Source organism: Cygnus olor, chromosome Z, assembly GCF_009769625.2.
Source record: "Cygnus olor isolate bCygOlo1 chromosome Z, bCygOlo1.pri.v2, whole genome shotgun sequence".
Classification (NCBI taxonomy): Eukaryota; Metazoa; Chordata; class Aves; order Anseriformes; family Anatidae; genus Cygnus; species Cygnus olor.
Window position 1 is genome coordinate 81,371,601 of NC_049198.1, and position 17,533 is coordinate 81,389,133.

A 17,533-nucleotide genomic window follows, 5' to 3' on the forward strand; every position below is an offset into this window, starting at 1 on the left:
CGCCAACAAAATATAGCTGATGAGAGAGCTGTGGAGATATGACCCCACAGTAAAGGGGGCCAGGGGGCTGGGTGGAAGCATGAGATTGCTGTGAAGTGGGAAACCCCCAGCTCAAGGTGCCGTATTTCTGTGGTTAGCAGTGTTTCTCCATGCTGCTTGTCTTTCTGTGCACTGCTGTATCTTTTCGCTGTGCTTACAACAATGCAGAGGTGAGGTAAGGGCATGAATTTACTCACCCTGGACTTCTGTTGTGGATTTACTATGTAGATTTATGCTGCTGGAGTTTCTGTTCAGGTGTGTTTTTTCCCCATATTATCCACTTGGTTTACATGACAGGAGAGCGGGCCTGAATGTTGCTTTATTTATTGTTACTTGGTCTGCAGGAAAGTAACATCTCTCCCACAGTCCTAATGTCACCTAAGGACTCCACTTTCTCCAGGAGTACCATGTTGAATGTACTCCTGCATGAGAATTTATGCAGTCTCCTCCCTTATGCCTAACAGAGGTCACTGCAATATAGTATTTTAAATCTCTTTCTCTGATTAAGCTCCTTACCATTCTGCTTCCCCTTTAGATTAGGAGTTGACAGCACTACTACAGCAGAGCATTCAAAAGAGTAACGTAATTTCCATTTTGGTCTCTGTCATCCAATTCAGTTATCTGTGCCAGAACATCTTCCCCCTTGTACAGTCACCAGAAGAACCCTGCTTGGCACTGCTGACTCTCCTGGACCTAAGAAGTGGACATGAGCTGCAATCCATGGCAGAGCTTCTGGCTGGAATTAGTTGAAAGGACAAGATTTCCAGCCCGCTGAATTCAGAAGCAGAGCTTTAACTGTGCATAGTTAGATGCCTATCTAGCAGACTTTGTCTCTTTAGTGACCTGGGGATGGTTTTACCTGCTGCAGATCTGAAGAGAGGGACTAAATAGAGGGAAGACTGTGCCCCCTCTGGGTGTCTGCTACCATAGCCCTGGATGGTATGACTGCTGTGAACACTGACTGGACACTGATGTTGCTGTACAGCTGCCCTAGACACACCATGTACAGTGTCTGGATTTACATGTGCACCATTTGAGTAGATACACTGGCTAGAAACTTGCAGAATCCCTACGTAATAGCCATTGTCATCTTCCGTGATCTTCACACCAGAGGGTGCAGATTCAGACTGCATAACAAATGCAATAAAGAAGAAAGCTATTCAATATTGACTGGCCCAAAAGAAAACAGCTTGCACAATGACATGGCAGACCAAGCCTCAGAGGCAATGCTGCCAGTGCCATCCTGTCTGGGAGGGTCTGCCAGAGGCTGGCTTAGATACCTGTATCTTCCCATGTGCCTGTGCAGTATTGCCTGCAGAAGATACATGCTGTAGTTTAACACTGGTGGGTAGCTAAGAACCACACAGCCACTCTCTCACTCCCCTTTCTCAGAAGAACAGGGGGAGAAAATACCATATAAAAAAAAGGTGGGTTGAGATAAGGACAGGGAGAATGCTCACTCATTACTGTCATGTGCAGAACAGACTCAGCTTGGGGAAGACTCATTTAATTTATTGCCAATTACTAATAGACTAGAGCAGTGAGAACTAAAAGCAACCTAAACCCACCTTCCTATCACCCACTCCCTTTTACCTCCTCCGCCCAAGCAGTGCAGAGGAATGGGGAATGGAGGTTATGGTCAGCCCGGAACATTTTGTCACTCTCTCACCCAACGCTACAGAGGACAGGCAGGTTCTTTAGGGATCTTTGGCAGAATGAGGGCTGGCCACAGGTTTCTGGTTATAATTATTAAAAAAAAAAAAAAGAGAGAGTAACAATCAGCATATTTTATTATCTACAATTTCCAGCACCTAGCATAGCTTATTGTTGCATAGAATTTCTAGAACTACACTAGAATCACTAGTTACACAGGCTTTTCAGTCACCTGGACCCCTGCAGGTTGGATCAAATTCTTATCAACCGGTGCAAGATACAACCATAACCTAGACTCAGGCTTTATGTAAAAGACCAGAAGTCACTCAGTCACTGCTCGGAGGAGGAAGATGACAGCGGAGGTGCCCCTGTTCACCAGGGGACCACAGGTTTTGCTGTCCAGCAGCAGCTCCAGTCTAAGACCCCCTTAGGGCTGGTAGCTGCCTGCTTCTATAGACAGCGCTCCTGGAGCTGTTATGCTTCCCTGTCCCAGAACCCATGCTAACCCATGCTACTAAGTTCTACATCTACATATTCCTTGAAGACCTCCAGGGCTGGTGACTCAGCTGCTTCCCTGGGCAGCCTGTTCCAATGCCGCATAATCCTTTCAGTGAAGAAATTCCTAATATCCAACCTAGACCTTCCCTGGTGCACCTTGAGGCCATTTCCCCTCGTCTTTTCACTTGGTGCTTGGGAGAAGAGCTCGATCCCCACCTCGCCATAGCCTCCTTTAAGGTAACTGTAAAGTACACTAAGGTCTCCCCTGTGCATCCCCCTTCTCCAAGCTAAACAATGTCAGCTCTCTCAGCCACTCCTCATAAGGCTTGTTTTCTAGAATATTATGGATATTTGACTTACTCTTTGTCATGCTAACCATACTGCTAGGGGTCAGGAGCAGGGAGCACCGGTCACATACCTCTTCATGGTCACTCTCTGCCCATGTACCACGTGGGGTCCCTTCCACGGGATGCCATCCTTCCCGAATTGATCCTACGTGGGCTTCCCACAGGCAGCAGCTCTTCAAGAACTTCTCCAGTATGGGTCTGTACCATAGGGTCCATCCCTCAGGAGCAAAATGCTCCAACATGGGTCTCCCGTGGGCTGCAACTACCCCCAGATCCCCTGCTCCTGCGTGGTTTCCTCTCCATGGGCTGCAGGTCAACCTCTGCAGGGTGTCTGGAGCACCTCCTTCCTTCCTTCTACACTGATCTTGGTGGCTGCAGGGTTTTTTCTCTCTCAGTTTCTCAGTCCTCTCTCCCAGCTGCTACAATGCAGCATTTTTTAAACTTTCTTAAACACCTCCCAGAGGCACAACCAGCGTCACTCACTGGCTTGGCTCTGGCCAGCGGCGGGTCTGTTTTGGAGCCGGCTGGAGCTGGCTCTTATCTGACATGGGGCAGCTGCTGTGCTCTGCTCATCCATGCCAACCCTGCAGCCTCTCCCAATACCAAAACCTTGCCATGTAAGCCCATTGTATATGCATCAGTCCTAGACTCAAAACATACATGGAGAGGTGTCATGGCCATAAACCAAGGCTGAGAAGTGGGGAGGCATCAGTGGAGTGGATAGGAACTGTCCCTTCACCTTGAAATAGCAGTGACATTCATTTGTTTTTCAGGCTGGCTTACTGAAACCCAGAAAATGTATCTTTGCACAGTCTGACTGACTGTGTGGAGTCCGTAGAGAGAGATTACAGAACTGAAATTTATTGGCCAGATGAAGACAGACATATTATTTTTGCTTGCACAAAGGTAAACACTGCCATTAGTGTATGTATCAATATTGATTCTTTTGATGGGGCAAAAGGGTCAACATAGTAGGTAGCACCAAGGCTCCAGCATTATCTACTTTGCCTCCCCCTTGTGCTTCTGCAGGTCTTCCCCTGGGTCTCTAAAACCTCTTTGGTACGCATCAGTGATAAACATCCTGATCTGACTCCAGCAGTGAAGGTTTCTGGTACTTCTCTGTATCTTATTAGTAGGTGCTCAAGGGGCTAGAGAAAGCTAATGTTGCCTTGCCTAAAGGGAAGGTGTGCTGTCCTTTCAGGTGGCTGATGAGCCCTCTCCAGGATGTTGGAGCAGCCCTGGAGAAACACTCCAGAACAGTATGTGGAGGACCACTTCACAAAGCATCTTCATTAAGGAGCATCAAGATGTCTTGTCAAGTTCCTTTTCCCTCACAGAAGTGCTTGAGATCTCAAATGGGCAGTCAGGACAGATTTAATTTCTGAGCACTGTTTCTTGCCTGCCCTCTGCACTTCTGTGTCTTATCCCAGCACTGGTGCTTGGACTTCATGAAAGGGCTCCAAAAAGTGCAAGCTGTCACCAGTGTCTCCTAGGTCAGGTCCATGGGTGGCCCTGCCCGGCCAATCCCTCTTCTCTTCATTCCCACCCAGTACTCCGCCCTGCCGTTTTCACTTGGAGTCTTTGTCCCTTGGCCAGCGGAGCTTGTTTGCACCTATATCCCGCCGTCTTCCAGACAGCTTCCCCACAGCTCTAGAAATGGCAAGAAGACAGAACCCAAGCTGCTCACTCATGCAGAAAAAAAGCCATTTGAATCACTGGTACGAGGGAATATTGCCTTATTTATTGTGCAGCTTTTAAAAATCCAAAGAAAGACCAGGAGGACCAGCAGTCTTGAAATGCAGGATGAGACTCCTTGCTTTTCAAGCAAAATGGGCCTAAGACCTACCTATCTCTTTCTTCTAGCCGAAACCAGAGAAACTCACCATTCAGAAAGAAACCTGGAGTAAATCAACAAGATTTCCTGGAAGCCAGCAGAGGGAGGCTCACTTACCTCAGCTGCAGGGCTGGACAGATCTGTTATACTTTCTTTTAGGGCCTTGCTGTAAAACTCTTGGGAGGACAGCCTTTCAACTTTGGTAATGAGAAAGGGCTGCCCATTCATTTGGACTAGGGATTGCAAGTGAGTGTCCTGCAAACTGGGAAAAGTCCGTTTGGAGTAGGGTGGTTTGGGAAGGCTCCTCCTTGGCTATCCTTTGCCAAAGTCAGGGTTCCTGTGGTAGCACAGAAGGAGAGAAAACCTTCCCGAGACAGCAGAGATGCAATTAGCCCCATAAATCATTGGCACAAAGAAGCAACTGCCCTGTAATTGGCTTTGCCTTAGGTCATAGGCAGCTTAGCTACGAGAAATCTGTTTTTGTGAATTATCTGCCTGCTTCTGTGCATGTCCTGATCCCAAGTAGCAAAGGCAGAGTGGAGCAGGCTGTGGAGCCCAGATATCTTGTGGGGCTCCATCTGTGACGGTATTCCTGGAATCTGTGGACCGCTTCCGAAAGCATTGCTGGCTGCTTGCCCAAAGGCAGGAAATGCAGGGTTTGGCTAGCTCAAGCCTGTACGGTTCAGATGGAGTTCAAGAGTGAGCGAGGACTGAGGGCTGTGTACACAGCTCTCTGGGTTAGCCTGGGTCCCAGGCCCGAACCGTAAGAACACATTTTGAGTCAGACACTCACAAGCATTCACCGTCCTGGCTAAAACGCACTCGGAGCTCAGCTTCCTGCGACCTCTAGCGCCCAGGGGTGGGCTTAGTGGTTGGCAAGGGGTCCCACCAGAGCCACGACCCAGGACGGCCGGCTCTGTTTCTTTGGTCCTGTTAAATACTACAGGCCTCCCGCAGCCTCCCTCGACCTGCTTGGGCCCGAGGGTTTCTCCTTTACAGCAGAGCGTGCGTGACAGGGCGCTGCGCCGGGTGGCAGCTCCCGAGCGCTAGGCGGAGCGTGGCGGAGACACCAGGTACGAGCGGAGGCAGCCTCGCACCGCACGTCAGCGGCGGTACCCGAGACCAGCGCTGGGCTCGGGAAAGCCGGCGAGGGGGGCTGCGCGCCGGCACCGGCCCTGCCGCCCCCTCAGGGCCGCACGGCGGCCCGACCCCGCCCGCCAGGAGCTCTCCCGCGCCGCGGGGGGCGATGACGTCACCGCCCGACCGAGGGCGGTGCCTTCGCCGCCCCCCGTGCGCATGCTCGGGGCCCGCCCCGTTGCCGCCTGACCCTGCTCGGCAGCCGTAGCGGCGAGGGGCCGGCGGCATGTTCCGCATCGAGGGGCTGGGGCCGAAGATGGACCCCGAGGAGCTGCGGCGGAAGATGCGCCGCGACGTCCTCGCCTCTGTCCGCAACTTCCTCATCTACGTGGCGCTGCTGCGGATCAGTGAGTGCGCGGCGGCCGGGCCGGGCCGCCTTGCTGCCGGCAGGCTGCGCGCTGCGGCGGGGCCGGCGCGGGCCCGAGGCGCCCGCAGCGCCGCCTTCGGGCGGGCAGGGGCGCTGCCGTAGTTTCCTAGGTCGCGGAAGCGCAGGGTCGTGCTGCTGCTGCGCTCTGTGGGCAGCGGCTTGAGCGTGGCGACGGGACGCGGTCTGCTGGGCGAGCAGAAAGTCACGTCGGGATGCTCCCCCCGCCGGGGGCGTGCACAACAGGCACAAGGCCCCGACCTGCAGCACTCGCGGCATGCCTGAGCCCCTTTAAATCTTGCTGCTTCACCTGCCAAAGCAGTGATGTCAGGTCGGGAGGAGGGAGCTGGGTGGTGGTTACACAGCCCGTCTGAATATTTCAGATGTGCTGCAGTTTCACTGCAGACTCATTGATGCTCTTTTGTTTTCTCTTTTCAGCTCCATTCATCCTGAAGAAGCTGGACAGTGTATGAATGCTTATGAGTTGCGAAGAAGACACAGCTTCTGAAAACATTAAATGGACTGTAGCTGCTTTCCCTTTTTTGTTAATTAAACTTTGTGCCAGAGACAGGCATCCGATACTAAATGGTTTTAAAAGTTGACATTTAAGCATATCTGACCTGAGAATGATAGCTTAGTTGGGAGTGTGGGGAAGATGTCTGTTTTTCCTGCAGCTGACTTCTGGTCGCAGGATACTCTGTGCTATAGAAAGCAGTATGTTATGATGGAATACTTCTGGTACTGTTTAAAAAAAAACAAAAAACTCCATCTTCTTTTTGTATAAAGTGCTAGCATCTTGCTTTGTTATGCATCTGCCTCTAAATTGCCACATTGCTATCAATATTACTGAACCTGTCTGTATGAGAAATTAGGTTGTTAATGAATCCAACTCAGAAGATTGATTTAAAAGAAATAGAAGAGCAGTCCTATCAATTAATGAGCTCTGGTATTGACTTATTTTTAAAATCTCCCAGTGGGAGCAAAGTGACTCCCATAGTAAGCCGAAACAAGGATTGATACCGCCTGATCAATCTGAACAGGTACAAGTCTAGGGGGTCTGATGATGTGCATCACAAGGTCCTGAGAGAACTGGCTGATGCAGATGCTAAGCCTGTCTCCATCCTATTTGAAAAGTCCAGCTAGCTGACCAAAGGAAGCCTGTCTGGATTTCACTAAAGCATTCGATACTGTCTCTCACAGTATCCGTCTGGACAAAATGACCAGAATACAGTTAGATAAAAGCATACTAAGATGGGTGAACAGTTGGCTGACAGGTGGGGCCCAGAGGGCTCTTGTAAATGGGGCTACATCAGGCTGGTGATCTGTCACTAGTGGGGTTCCCCAGGGCTCCATTTTAGGACCAGTCCTCTTCAGTGTTTTCGTAAACGATTTGGATGAAGGACTTGAAGGATTTTTGAGCAAGTTCACAAATGATTCCAAATTGGATGGAGTTGTTAACTCCATCGAAGGTGGTGAGGCCTTGGAGAGAGATCTGGACAAATTAGAGAGCTGGGCAATCACCAACCGTATGAAGTTTAACAAGAGCAAGTGCTGGGCCCCTGGGAAGGGGCAACCCTGGTTATATGTACAGAGTGGGGGACGAGAGGCTGGATAGCAGCCCCGCAGAAAGGGATCTGGGGCTTTTGGTCGACAACAAGTTGAATATGAGCCAGCAGCGTGCCTTGGCGGCCGGGAGGGCCAACCGTATCCAGGGGTGCATCGAGCACGGCATTGCTAGCCAGCCAAGGGAAGGGATTTTCCTACTCTGCTCTGAGCTGGTGCAGCCTCACTTTGAGTACTATGTGCAGTTCTGTGCACCAGAGTATAAGGAAGAAAGACATAAAACTGTTAGAGTGTGTCCAAAAGAGGGCAATAAAGATGGAGAAGGGTATACAGGGGAAGACATATGAACAGCAGATAAGTCACTTGGATTGTTAAGCCTGGAGGAGACGGCGGGAGACCTCGTTGTGGTCTGCAAGTTTCTCGCAAGGGGAGTGGAGAGGCAGGCACTGATCTCTGCCCTGGTGACCAGCGACAGGACCTGAGGGAATGTCAATGTTCTTCACTGAGAGGGTGGTCACGCACTGCAACAGGCTCCCCAGGGAAGTGGTCACAGCACCAAGCCTGCCAGAATTCAAGAAGCGCTTGGACAATGCTCTCAGGTGCATGATCTGATCTTCTATGATTATTATTTCACTATTTTATTATTTTGAGTGGTTCTTTGGGGATCCAGGAGTTGGACTCGATGATCCTTGTAGGTCCCTTCCGACACAAATATTCTAAGATTCTATGATTCTATGAAGTCTGTCGGGCCTGATGACATGCATCCCAGGGTCCTGAGGGAACTGGATGATGTAGTTGCAAAGCCTCTCTCCATCCTACCTGAAAAGTCTTGGCAGTCAGGTGAAGTCGCTGGTGACAGGAAAAAGGGAAACATCACTCCCATTTTTAAAAAGGGTAGAAAAGAGGACCCTTTTCTTAAACTAAGAGAGCAGAGACTTAGATTAGGGGTTAGGAGGAAATTCATCGCTGTAAGGGTGGTAAGGCACTGGAACAGGTTGCCCAGAGAAGGAAGCTGTGGATGCCCCATCCCTGGAGGTGTTCACAACCAGGTTGGACGAGGCCCTGGGCAGCCTGATCTAGTGGGTGGCATCCCTGCCTATGGCAGGGTGATTTGATCTGGATAGTCTTTATGGTCCCTTTCAACCCAAGCCGTTCTATGGTATGATTCTATGATATAATATGATTTCATTTCCTGGGAATCTTTGGCACATTCTGTCTCACTGCTGTTCGGTATTTTCTACACCAAAAGGGAAGGCTCTGAGGGGCACTTAGTAACAACCTTCCAGTACCTACAGGTACTTCTTTTCTAGAAGATGGTCAGGCTACTCACAGTGGTGCATGGCAGGAGGATGAGAGACAACAATCATAAATGGAAATGACAGATTTCAACCGGATACAAGAACTTCTTCCAAAGGACAGTCAAGCAGTGGAAGAGGTTGCCCAGAAAGGCTGTGTAGTCCCTATCCTTGAAGGCTTTCAGGACCAGGCTGGATAAAACCCTGAATTATCTGGTCTGGCTTTCAGCTGACCCCAAGGTAAGTGTGAGGTTGGACTAGAGACTTCTAGAGATTTCCTCCAGCCTGAGTTATTCCATTCTATGTTAATTAAACAAATTTCTGTCGTTTCTGTGGCAGAACTGTTACATGACCAACAAGCTGTGATTTCCTTCCCCTGGTTGTATGGGCAGCTACACACTAAACAACTGTTAAGGAGAGCAGTATATCACTTCTGTTCCCTGTGGAGCTGATTTTACTAATTTGTTTGATCAAGATGCCTCCAAAATTGACTCTCAAGATTGGAAATGAACATTGATGAGGCAGTGGAAAACAATATTTCCTGGAAATGTGTTCTGGTGGCAGCAGGTACTGTGGTGGTTTTACCTTGCTAGGCAGCTGAACTCCACCACAACCGCTCTCTCACTCCCCCTCTTCAGAAGAGGAGGGGAAGAAAAGGAAAGAAATAACTCATGGGTTGAGATAAGGATATGTTGTGGTTTAGCCCGGCTGGCAGCCAAACACCACACAGCTGTTCGCTCACCCTCCCACCTCCCTCTCCGGGATGGGGGAGAGAAACAGGAAAGTGAAGTCTGTGAGTTGAGATAAAGACAGTTTATTAAGACAGGGAAAAGAATAACAATAATAATAATAATAATAGTATTAATAGTAATAATGTGTACGAAATAAGTGATGCACAATGCAATTGCTCACCACCCGTTGACCGATGCCCAGCCTATCCCCGAGCAGCCGGCCCCCCCCTCCACCCCGGCTAGCCACCCCTATATATAGTTCAGCACGACGTCAGATGGTATGGAATACCCCTTTGGCCAGTTTGGGTCAGCTGTCCTGGGTCTGTCCCCTCCCAGCTCCTGCTGCATCCCTAGCCTGCTCGCTAGCAGGACAGAGCGAGAAGCTGAAAAGTCCTTGGCTTGGTGTAAGCACTGCTCTACAACAATTAAAACATCAGCATGTTATCAGCGCTCTTCTCGTTCTAATCCAAAACATAGCACCCTGCCAGCTACTAGGAGGAAAATTAACTCTGTCCTACCTGAAACCAGGACAGATATCCACCCCTTATTCCATACCATTTATGTCATGCTCAGGTTACACTCTTTCCAATACCTTCTAATCAATCACCATTTTCATCTATTATATATAGCAACCATGGTAGTGATGACATACAGTGTTATATGATAATTAACATACTACAATTCAACTCATGGGCTATTCTCACCCAATATTAGGTCCCCTTGAGGTACACACCGGACCTCCCCATTCTTTTGCATTAACCACCAAGTGCATCCAGGTCCCTGGGCAAAAGCAATCCCACGAATGGGCTTGCCTTTTCCTGAGGCAGGAGTAGCCCAGACTGTCTTACCCAGCATGTTTCTTACGTGCACTACAGGAACTTTATCCCCTTCTACAGTGCGTAACAGGTTTGATTGGGCAGGTCCAGCTCGGTTGGCAGATCCTCTAGTATTGACTAACCAGGTGGCCTTTGCCAAATGTGTTTCCCAATTTTTGAATGTCCCAGCACCCATTGCTTTCAGTGTAGTCTTTAACAGTCCATTGTATCGTTCAACTTTCCCGGAGGCTGGTGCATGATAGGGGATGTGATACACCCACTCAATACCATGTTCTTTGGCCCAAGTGTCTATAAGGTTGTTTCGGAAATGAGTCCCATTGTCTGACTCAATTCTTTCTGGGGTGCCATGTCGCCATAGGACTTGCTTTTCAAGGCCCAGGATAGTGTTCCGGGCGGTGGCATGGGGCACAGGATATGTTTCCAGCCATCCGGTGGTTGCTTCCACCATTGTAAGTACGTGGTGCTTGCCGTTGCGGGTTTGGGGGAGTGTGATGTAATCAATCTGCCAGGCCTCTCCATATTTGTATTTCAGCCATCGTCCTCCATACCAGAGAGGCTTTGACCATTTGGCTTGTTTAATTGCAGCACATGTTTCGCAATCATGAATAACCTGTGCTATAGTGTCCATGGTCAGGTCCACCCCTCGGTCACGAGCCCATCTGTATGTTGCATCTCTACCTTGATGGCCTGAGGTGTCATGGGCCCATCAGGCTATAAATAATTCACCTTTATGTTGCCAGTCCAGGTCCACCTGAGCCACTTCAATCTTAGCAGCCTGATCCACCTGCTGGTTGTTTTGATGTTCTTCAGTAGCCCGATTCTTGGGCACATGAGCATCTACATGGCATACCTTTACAACCAGGTTCTCTACCCGCCAGCAATATCTTGCCACAATGCAGCAGCCCAGATGGGTTTGCCCCGGCGTTCCCAGTTGTTCTGCTTCCATTGCTGTAACCACCCCCACAGGGCATTTGCTACCATCCATGAATCAGTATAGAGATAGAGAACTGGCCACTTTTCTCGTTCAGCAATATCTAAGGCCAGCTGAATGGCTTTCACTTCTGCAAACTGACTCGATTCACCTTCTCCCTCAGCAGCTTCTGCAACTCGTCGTGTAGGACTCCATACAGCAGCTTTCCATCTCCGATGCTTTCCCACGATACGACAGGACCCATCAGTGAACAGGGCATATTTCTTCTCATTTTCTGGTAGCTTGTTGTACAGTGGGGCTTCTTCAGCACAGACCACCTCCTCCTCTGATGATATCCCAAAGTACTTGCCTTCTGGCCAGTCCATAATCACTTCCAGGATTCCTGGGCGACTGGGGTTTCCTATTCGAGCCCGCTGAGTAATCAGTGCAACCCACTTGCTCCATGTAGCATCAGTTGCATGATGTGTAGAGGGGACCCTTCCTTTGAACATCCAACCCAGTACCGGCAGTCGGGGTGCCAGGAGGAGCTGCGCTTCAGTACCGACCACTTCCGAAGCAGATCGAACTCCCTCATATGCTGCCAATATCTCCTTTTCGGTTGGAGTATAGCGGGCCTCAGATCCTCTGTATCCCCGACTCCAAAACCCCAGGGGTCGACCTCGAGTTTCCCCAGGTTCTTTCTGCCAGAGGCTCCAGGTGGGACCATTCTCCCCGGCTGCGGTGTAGAGCACATTCTTTACATCTGGTCCTGTTCGGACTGGCCCAAGGGCTACTGCATGAACTATTTCCTGTTTAATTTGTTCAAAGGCTTGTCGTTGCTCAGGGCCCCATTCAAAAGCATTCTTCTTACGAGTTACTTGGTAGAGCGGGTTTACAATCAGACTGTAATTTGGAATATGCATTCTCCAAAACCCCACGACACCTAGGAAAGTTTGTGTTTCCTTTTTGCTAGTTGGTGGAGACATAGCTGTTATCTTGTTGATCACATCCATTGGGATTTGACGACGTCCATCTTGCCATTTTATTCCTAAAAACTGGATCTCTCGTGCAGGTCCTTTAACTTTATTTTGTTTTATGGCAAAACCGGCCTTCAGAAGGATTTGGACTATTTTCTTTCCTTTCTCGAAAACTTCCTCTGCAGTGTCACCCCACACAATGATGTCATCGATGTACTGCAGGTGTTCAGGAGCCTCCCCCTGCTCCAGCGCAGACTGGATCAGTACATGGCAAATGGTAGGGCTATGTTTCCACCCCTGGGGCAGCCGATTCCAAGTATATTGGACTCCCCTCCAAGTGAAAGCAAACTGTGGCCTGCACTCTGCTGCTAGAGGGATGGAGAAAAATGCATTAGCAATATCAATTGTGGCATACCACTTGGCTGCCTTTGATTCCAGTTCGTACTGGAGTTCTAGCATGTCCGGCACTGCAGCACTCAGTGGTGGCGTGACTTCGTTCAGGCCACGATAGTCCACTGTTAGTCTCCACTCACCATTAGACTTTCGCACTGGCCATATGGGACTATTAAAAGGTGAATGGGTCTTGCTGATCACTCCTTGGCTCTCCAGTTGACGAATTAGCTCGTGGATGGGAATCAGGGAGTCTCGGTTGGTGCGATATTGCCGCCGGTGCACAGTTGTGGTAGCGATTGGCACTTGCTGTTCTTCAACCCTCAGCAACCCCACAACAGAAGGGTCCTCTGAGAGACCGGGCAAGGTAGACAACTGTTTAATGTCCTCTGTCTCTAAGGCAGCTATGCCAAAAGCCCAGCGGAACCCTTTTGGGTCCTTGAAATATCCTCTTCTAAGATAGTCTATGCCAAGGATGCACGGAGCATCCGGGCCAGTCACAATACGGTGCTTTTGCCACTCATTTCCGGTTAGACTCACTTCAGCTTCCACTACAGTTAACTGCTGGGATCCCCCTGTCACGCCATAAATACAGATGGGCTCTGGCCCTTTACAGCTTGATGGCATTAGAGTACATTGTGCACCAGTGTCTACTAAAGCCTTATACTTCTGTGCGTCAGATGTGCCAGGCCATCGAATCCACACAGTCCAATAAACTCGGTTGTCCCTTTCCTCCCCCTGACTGGAGGCAGGGCCCCTCTAGTCCTGGTCAGAATCTTCGTTTCTGTGTTTAAAAGACTGCCTGCTAGAAGTTGGAGCAGCAAACTTTTCAGAGAACCCCTTTCTCCCGATTGTTTTCTTTTGCAACTCATGTACCCGTGCCTCTAGGGTCTTGGTAGATTTTTCATCCCATTTTCTCATGTCCTCTCCATGGTCACGTAGGTAAAACCACAGGGTGGCACGGGGTGTGTAGCCACCATATTGTCTTCTTTGCACGGATGCACGTTTACCCCTAATAGCCGAGACACTGGTTTGTACAGGTGGGGAAGAAAATACACTCTCTTTAAGTTGGTGGACCTCTTCAAAAAGTTTCTCCAAAGTATTCTCTTTTAGTTGGTGGCCACTGGTTTGTTCAGGTGGGGGGGAAGATAAATTCTCTTTAAGTTGGTGGAACTCTTCAGAGAGTTTCTCCACAGCCGAGACGCAGGCCAGTAGGGAAGAGGAGAGATTTCCTTCGTACTCCCAGAGTTGTTTAGCCATGTCACCCACTGTGGGATCTGCACCGTCGTTCCAGGTTATTATTGTCAATGTGCTGGCCCATGATGATGGTGCATTCCGTACAAACTTCCGCCACATGGGTCGAGTACACTGGACTTCATCTGGATCTGTGGATGTTTGTGCGTCGTCTAGGTCCTTATAAATTACTTCCCATATGGCTAATTCCCTCAGGTACTGAATTCCCTTCTCCATGGTGGTCCACTTGACTGGTAGACATACAAGTTCTTCCTTGTAGGGATACCTTTCCTTCACAGCTAACAGGAGACGCCTCCAGAGGCTGTGAGATCGTGCTCCATCTCCAATTGCTTTGTCAATGCTTGCATCTCTAGCAAGGGATCCCAACCGCCTGGCTTCCCTGCCCTCTAATTCCACACCATTGGCTCCAGTGTCCCAGCACCGGAGCAGCCAGGTGACAAGCCGTTCACCTATACAGCGACCAAAATCTTTTCGCACATCTCGTAGCTCACGCTGGTATAGGGTTCGGGTAGTTACTGTTGATTTTCTGACATCCTCATCCTCATCTTCATCCTCCTGCACACTTTATGGCCCAGCCTCGTCTTCTCCACACCCAGACTTAGCAGAAGACTTTCTGTGTTCTAAACGACCTGAGTTTCTATACCATTTTTTCACCTTTTCTACAGGGGCAACTTGCACTGCTACAGCTTGCTTCTCCGACCCAGCTACAGGGTCTGCCACAGGGGTTGGAATACCCTCTGCAGGGGCAACTTGCACTGCTACAGTTTGTTTCTCCGACCCAGCCACAGGGTCTGCCACAGGGGTTGGAATACCCTCTGCAGGGGCAACTTGCACTGCTACAGTTCGTTTCTTGGACCCTGCCACAGGAGTGGGAGCAGCTGCAGGAGCTGGAGCAGCTGCAGGGGCTGGAACGGCTGCAGGAGCTGGAGCTGGAACAGCTGCAGGAGCTGGAGCTGGAACAGCTGCGGGAGCCGGAACGGCTGCGGGAGCTGGAGCCGGAACGGCTGCAGGAGCTGGAGCTGGAACGGCTGCGGGAACTGGAACTGGAACAGCTGCGGGAGCTGGAGCTGGAACGGCTGCGGGAGCTGGAGCTGGACCGACTGCGGGAGCTGGAGCTGGAATGGCTGCAGGAGCCGGGACTGGAACGGCCGCAGGGTCTGTCACTAGGTTGATAGTAGCATCAACTGCAGCTCGATAGGCACAAGCCAGACCCCAGCATGCCACAGTGATTTGTGTCACTTTGGAACTGCCAGAGTCATGACACCTTTTTTTCAACCATTCTACCAGTTTTTTAGGATTTTGCAGTTGTTCAGGGGTGAATGTCCAAAACACTGGAGGTGCCCACTGCTCTAGAAACCTGCCCATATCCTCCCACACTCCCTGCCACTCGCAAATATCCCGCCTCAAGACAGATCTCCGGATGAGATTCCTAAGCAGTTGTTTAACCTTAAACAAAACCTGAAGCGCATTCAGGAGACATAACAACAAGAACGTGCTGGTCTGAGTATCCCAAGGATATTCAACATCTTGGAGAGCTACCGTAACTCGCTCGGGGGATAAGAGGGTGGTGAAGGAGGAAGGGAGAGTGAACAGTTAGGAAAAAATATCTTCCCCTGTCCCCTCCACAGATTGACTCCCTGATGAAAAAAGGCAATAGGTGTAATTGCTAATAGTTTCTGAGATATGGTTTCCAAAGTATAGAGTCGACGACAGTGCTGAGTACAAATACCAGGTTAGAGTCATGACCAGAAATCTCATCATTTCATAAGCCATCGTTACACCACACAGTACCATAACAATCTTAAACCAGGGCCCGGAAAGGATAAACAGCACGACAGGGAGCACATACAGAAAGTAACTTGCTATAAAACTCAATTTGGGAAACAGGCACAGCAGACTTGAGATTAAGGCAATCAACATTGTGACTAGCAACTATTAAGCAGGTCGAATACTTATACCAATTTTAGTTTAACACACTCTGATCAAATCTGTCGATATCTCAACCCTTTGAGCCCCACGTTGGGCGCCAAATGGCCTGTTGTGGTTTAGCCCGGCTGGCAGCCAAACACCACACAGCCGTTCGCTCACCCTCCCCCCTCCCTCTCCGGGATGGGGGAGAGAAACGGGAAAGTGAAGTCTGTGAGTTGAGATAAAGACAGTTTATTAAGACAGGGAAAATAATAACAATAATAATAATAATAATAATAGTATTAATAGTAATAATGTGTACGAAATAAGTGATGCACAATGCAATTGCTCACCACCCGTTGACCGATGCCCAGCCTATCCCCGAGCAGCCGGCCCCTCCCTCCACCCCAGCTAGCCACCCCTATATATTGTTCAGCATGACGTCAGATGGTATGGAATACCCCTTTGGCCAGTTTGGGTCAGCTGTCCTGGGTCTGTCCCCTCCCAGCTCCTGCTGCATCCCTAGCCTGCTCGCTAGCAGGACAGAGCGAGAAGCTGAAAAGTCCTTGGCTTGGTGTAAGCACTGCTCTGCAACAATTAAAACATCAGCATGTTATCAGCGCTCTTCTCGTTCTAATCCAAAACATAGCACCCTGCCAGCTACTAGGAGGAAAATTAACTCTGTCCTACCTGAAACCAGGACAGGATAATTTAATTAAAGGGAAAAAAAGTATTAAGGGAAAATTATTATTAATTAAATAATTTAACTAAAGGGAAAAGGGAAAAAAAAAAAAAGAGGAAACAAATTACTCTCTACTTCCCACCAATGAGTGATGTTTGACTACAGTCCTTGAAGGCATTCTCAACACATGTAGCCATTGTTTGGGAGGACAGATGTTTTCACAACGAGAGCCCACCCCTCCCCTGTTCTTCCTTTTTCCACCTTTTATTGCTGAGCGTGACATCATATGGCATGGAATATCCCTTTGGTCGGCCCAGGTCAGCTGCCCTGGTGATGTCTCCTCCCCAACTCCTGCCCACCCCCAGCCTGCTGGCTCTTGAGGGTTTAGAGAAAGTCCTGATGCGGTGCCAGCACCGCTCACCAGTACACACAACACTGGTGTGATACCAATGCTGTTCAAGCTGCAGATGCAGAGCACAGCACTGTATGGGCTGCTGCAGGGGACGTTAACTCCATCCCAGCCAGACCCAGTACAGGTAGATGAGTTCAGACAGTCAGAATAATGCGACTCTGGGGAAGATTAATTATCGCTGCATATAATGTGGGGAAACAAGCACTCTACTGGAGAATTCTAGAGACAGCACAGCATACAGTAACATCTAGAAGCATGGCAAAGACATTAGAAAAATAATGAGAAAATTATGAAGCATTTAGCACTAAGAATTAGCACAGAGCAGGGTTTACCATGCAGCTTATTTTATGTAAAAGCACTAGACTGGAAAGTGTGTAAAAATACACCTGCAAAACTTCTCTGAAAAATAAGCACTGAAAATCAATGCAACTTTTTTTTTTTTTTTTTTTTTTTTTTTTTTCTGGATCTGTGTTAAATACAATACAACTTTTTTGTTAACAGATTTGTCATCACACCTTCAAATGCTGACACGGTTGTACTAGTAATTGACATGAATTGCTTGCTGTGGAAACCAGGTGCTGTTTAAATGCAAGAGTAATTAATCATTGTGAAGCTCACATACTAAAATACACAATGGTAATGTACAGTTACCCCCTAATGTGAAACAGATGACTTCATTTTCCAGCAAATTACCTGTACTTGT

General features: G+C 49.1%; 2 protein-coding genes across 3 annotated transcripts in view; one reads left to right on the top strand and one right to left on the bottom strand.

The window, feature by feature from the left end:
- The window catches only part of FRMPD1 (FERM and PDZ domain containing 1), a 70,092-nt gene that overhangs the window by 50,875 nt on the left and 1,684 nt on the right, over positions 1 to 17,533 (bottom strand). Inside the window, exon 1 of one of the 2 annotated variants that reach the window (XM_040541782.1) lies at positions 4,489 to 5,549. The exons of the other annotated variant lie outside the window; for it this stretch is intronic. The gene's annotated coding sequence lies outside the window, so the exon portion shown is untranslated. Of the gene's footprint in view, positions 1 to 4,488; positions 5,550 to 17,533 lie in introns of those variants that run through there. 2 annotated transcript variants of the gene reach the window in all.
- On the top strand, positions 5,660 to 6,804 carry TOMM5 (translocase of outer mitochondrial membrane 5). Its single transcript, XM_040541810.1, has 2 exons — positions 5,660 to 5,855; positions 6,311 to 6,804. Exons 1-2 carry the CDS (start codon positions 5,735 to 5,737, stop codon positions 6,343 to 6,345), a joined length of 156 nt encoding a protein of 51 aa, XP_040397744.1. The 5' UTR covers positions 5,660 to 5,734; the 3' UTR covers positions 6,346 to 6,804.

What these genes read in the sequence shown, in the direction of transcription:
- TOMM5 (XM_040541810.1), top strand. Translation starts at nt 5,735, where the DNA reads ATGTTCCGCATCGAGGGGCTGGGGCCGAAGATGGACCCCGAGGAGCTG. An exon ending in CGTGGCGCTGCTGCGGATCA is followed by an intron (nt 5,856 to 6,310) that starts GTGAGTGCGCGG and finishes TTCTCTTTTCAG; the next exon opens with CTCCATTCATCCTGAAGAAG.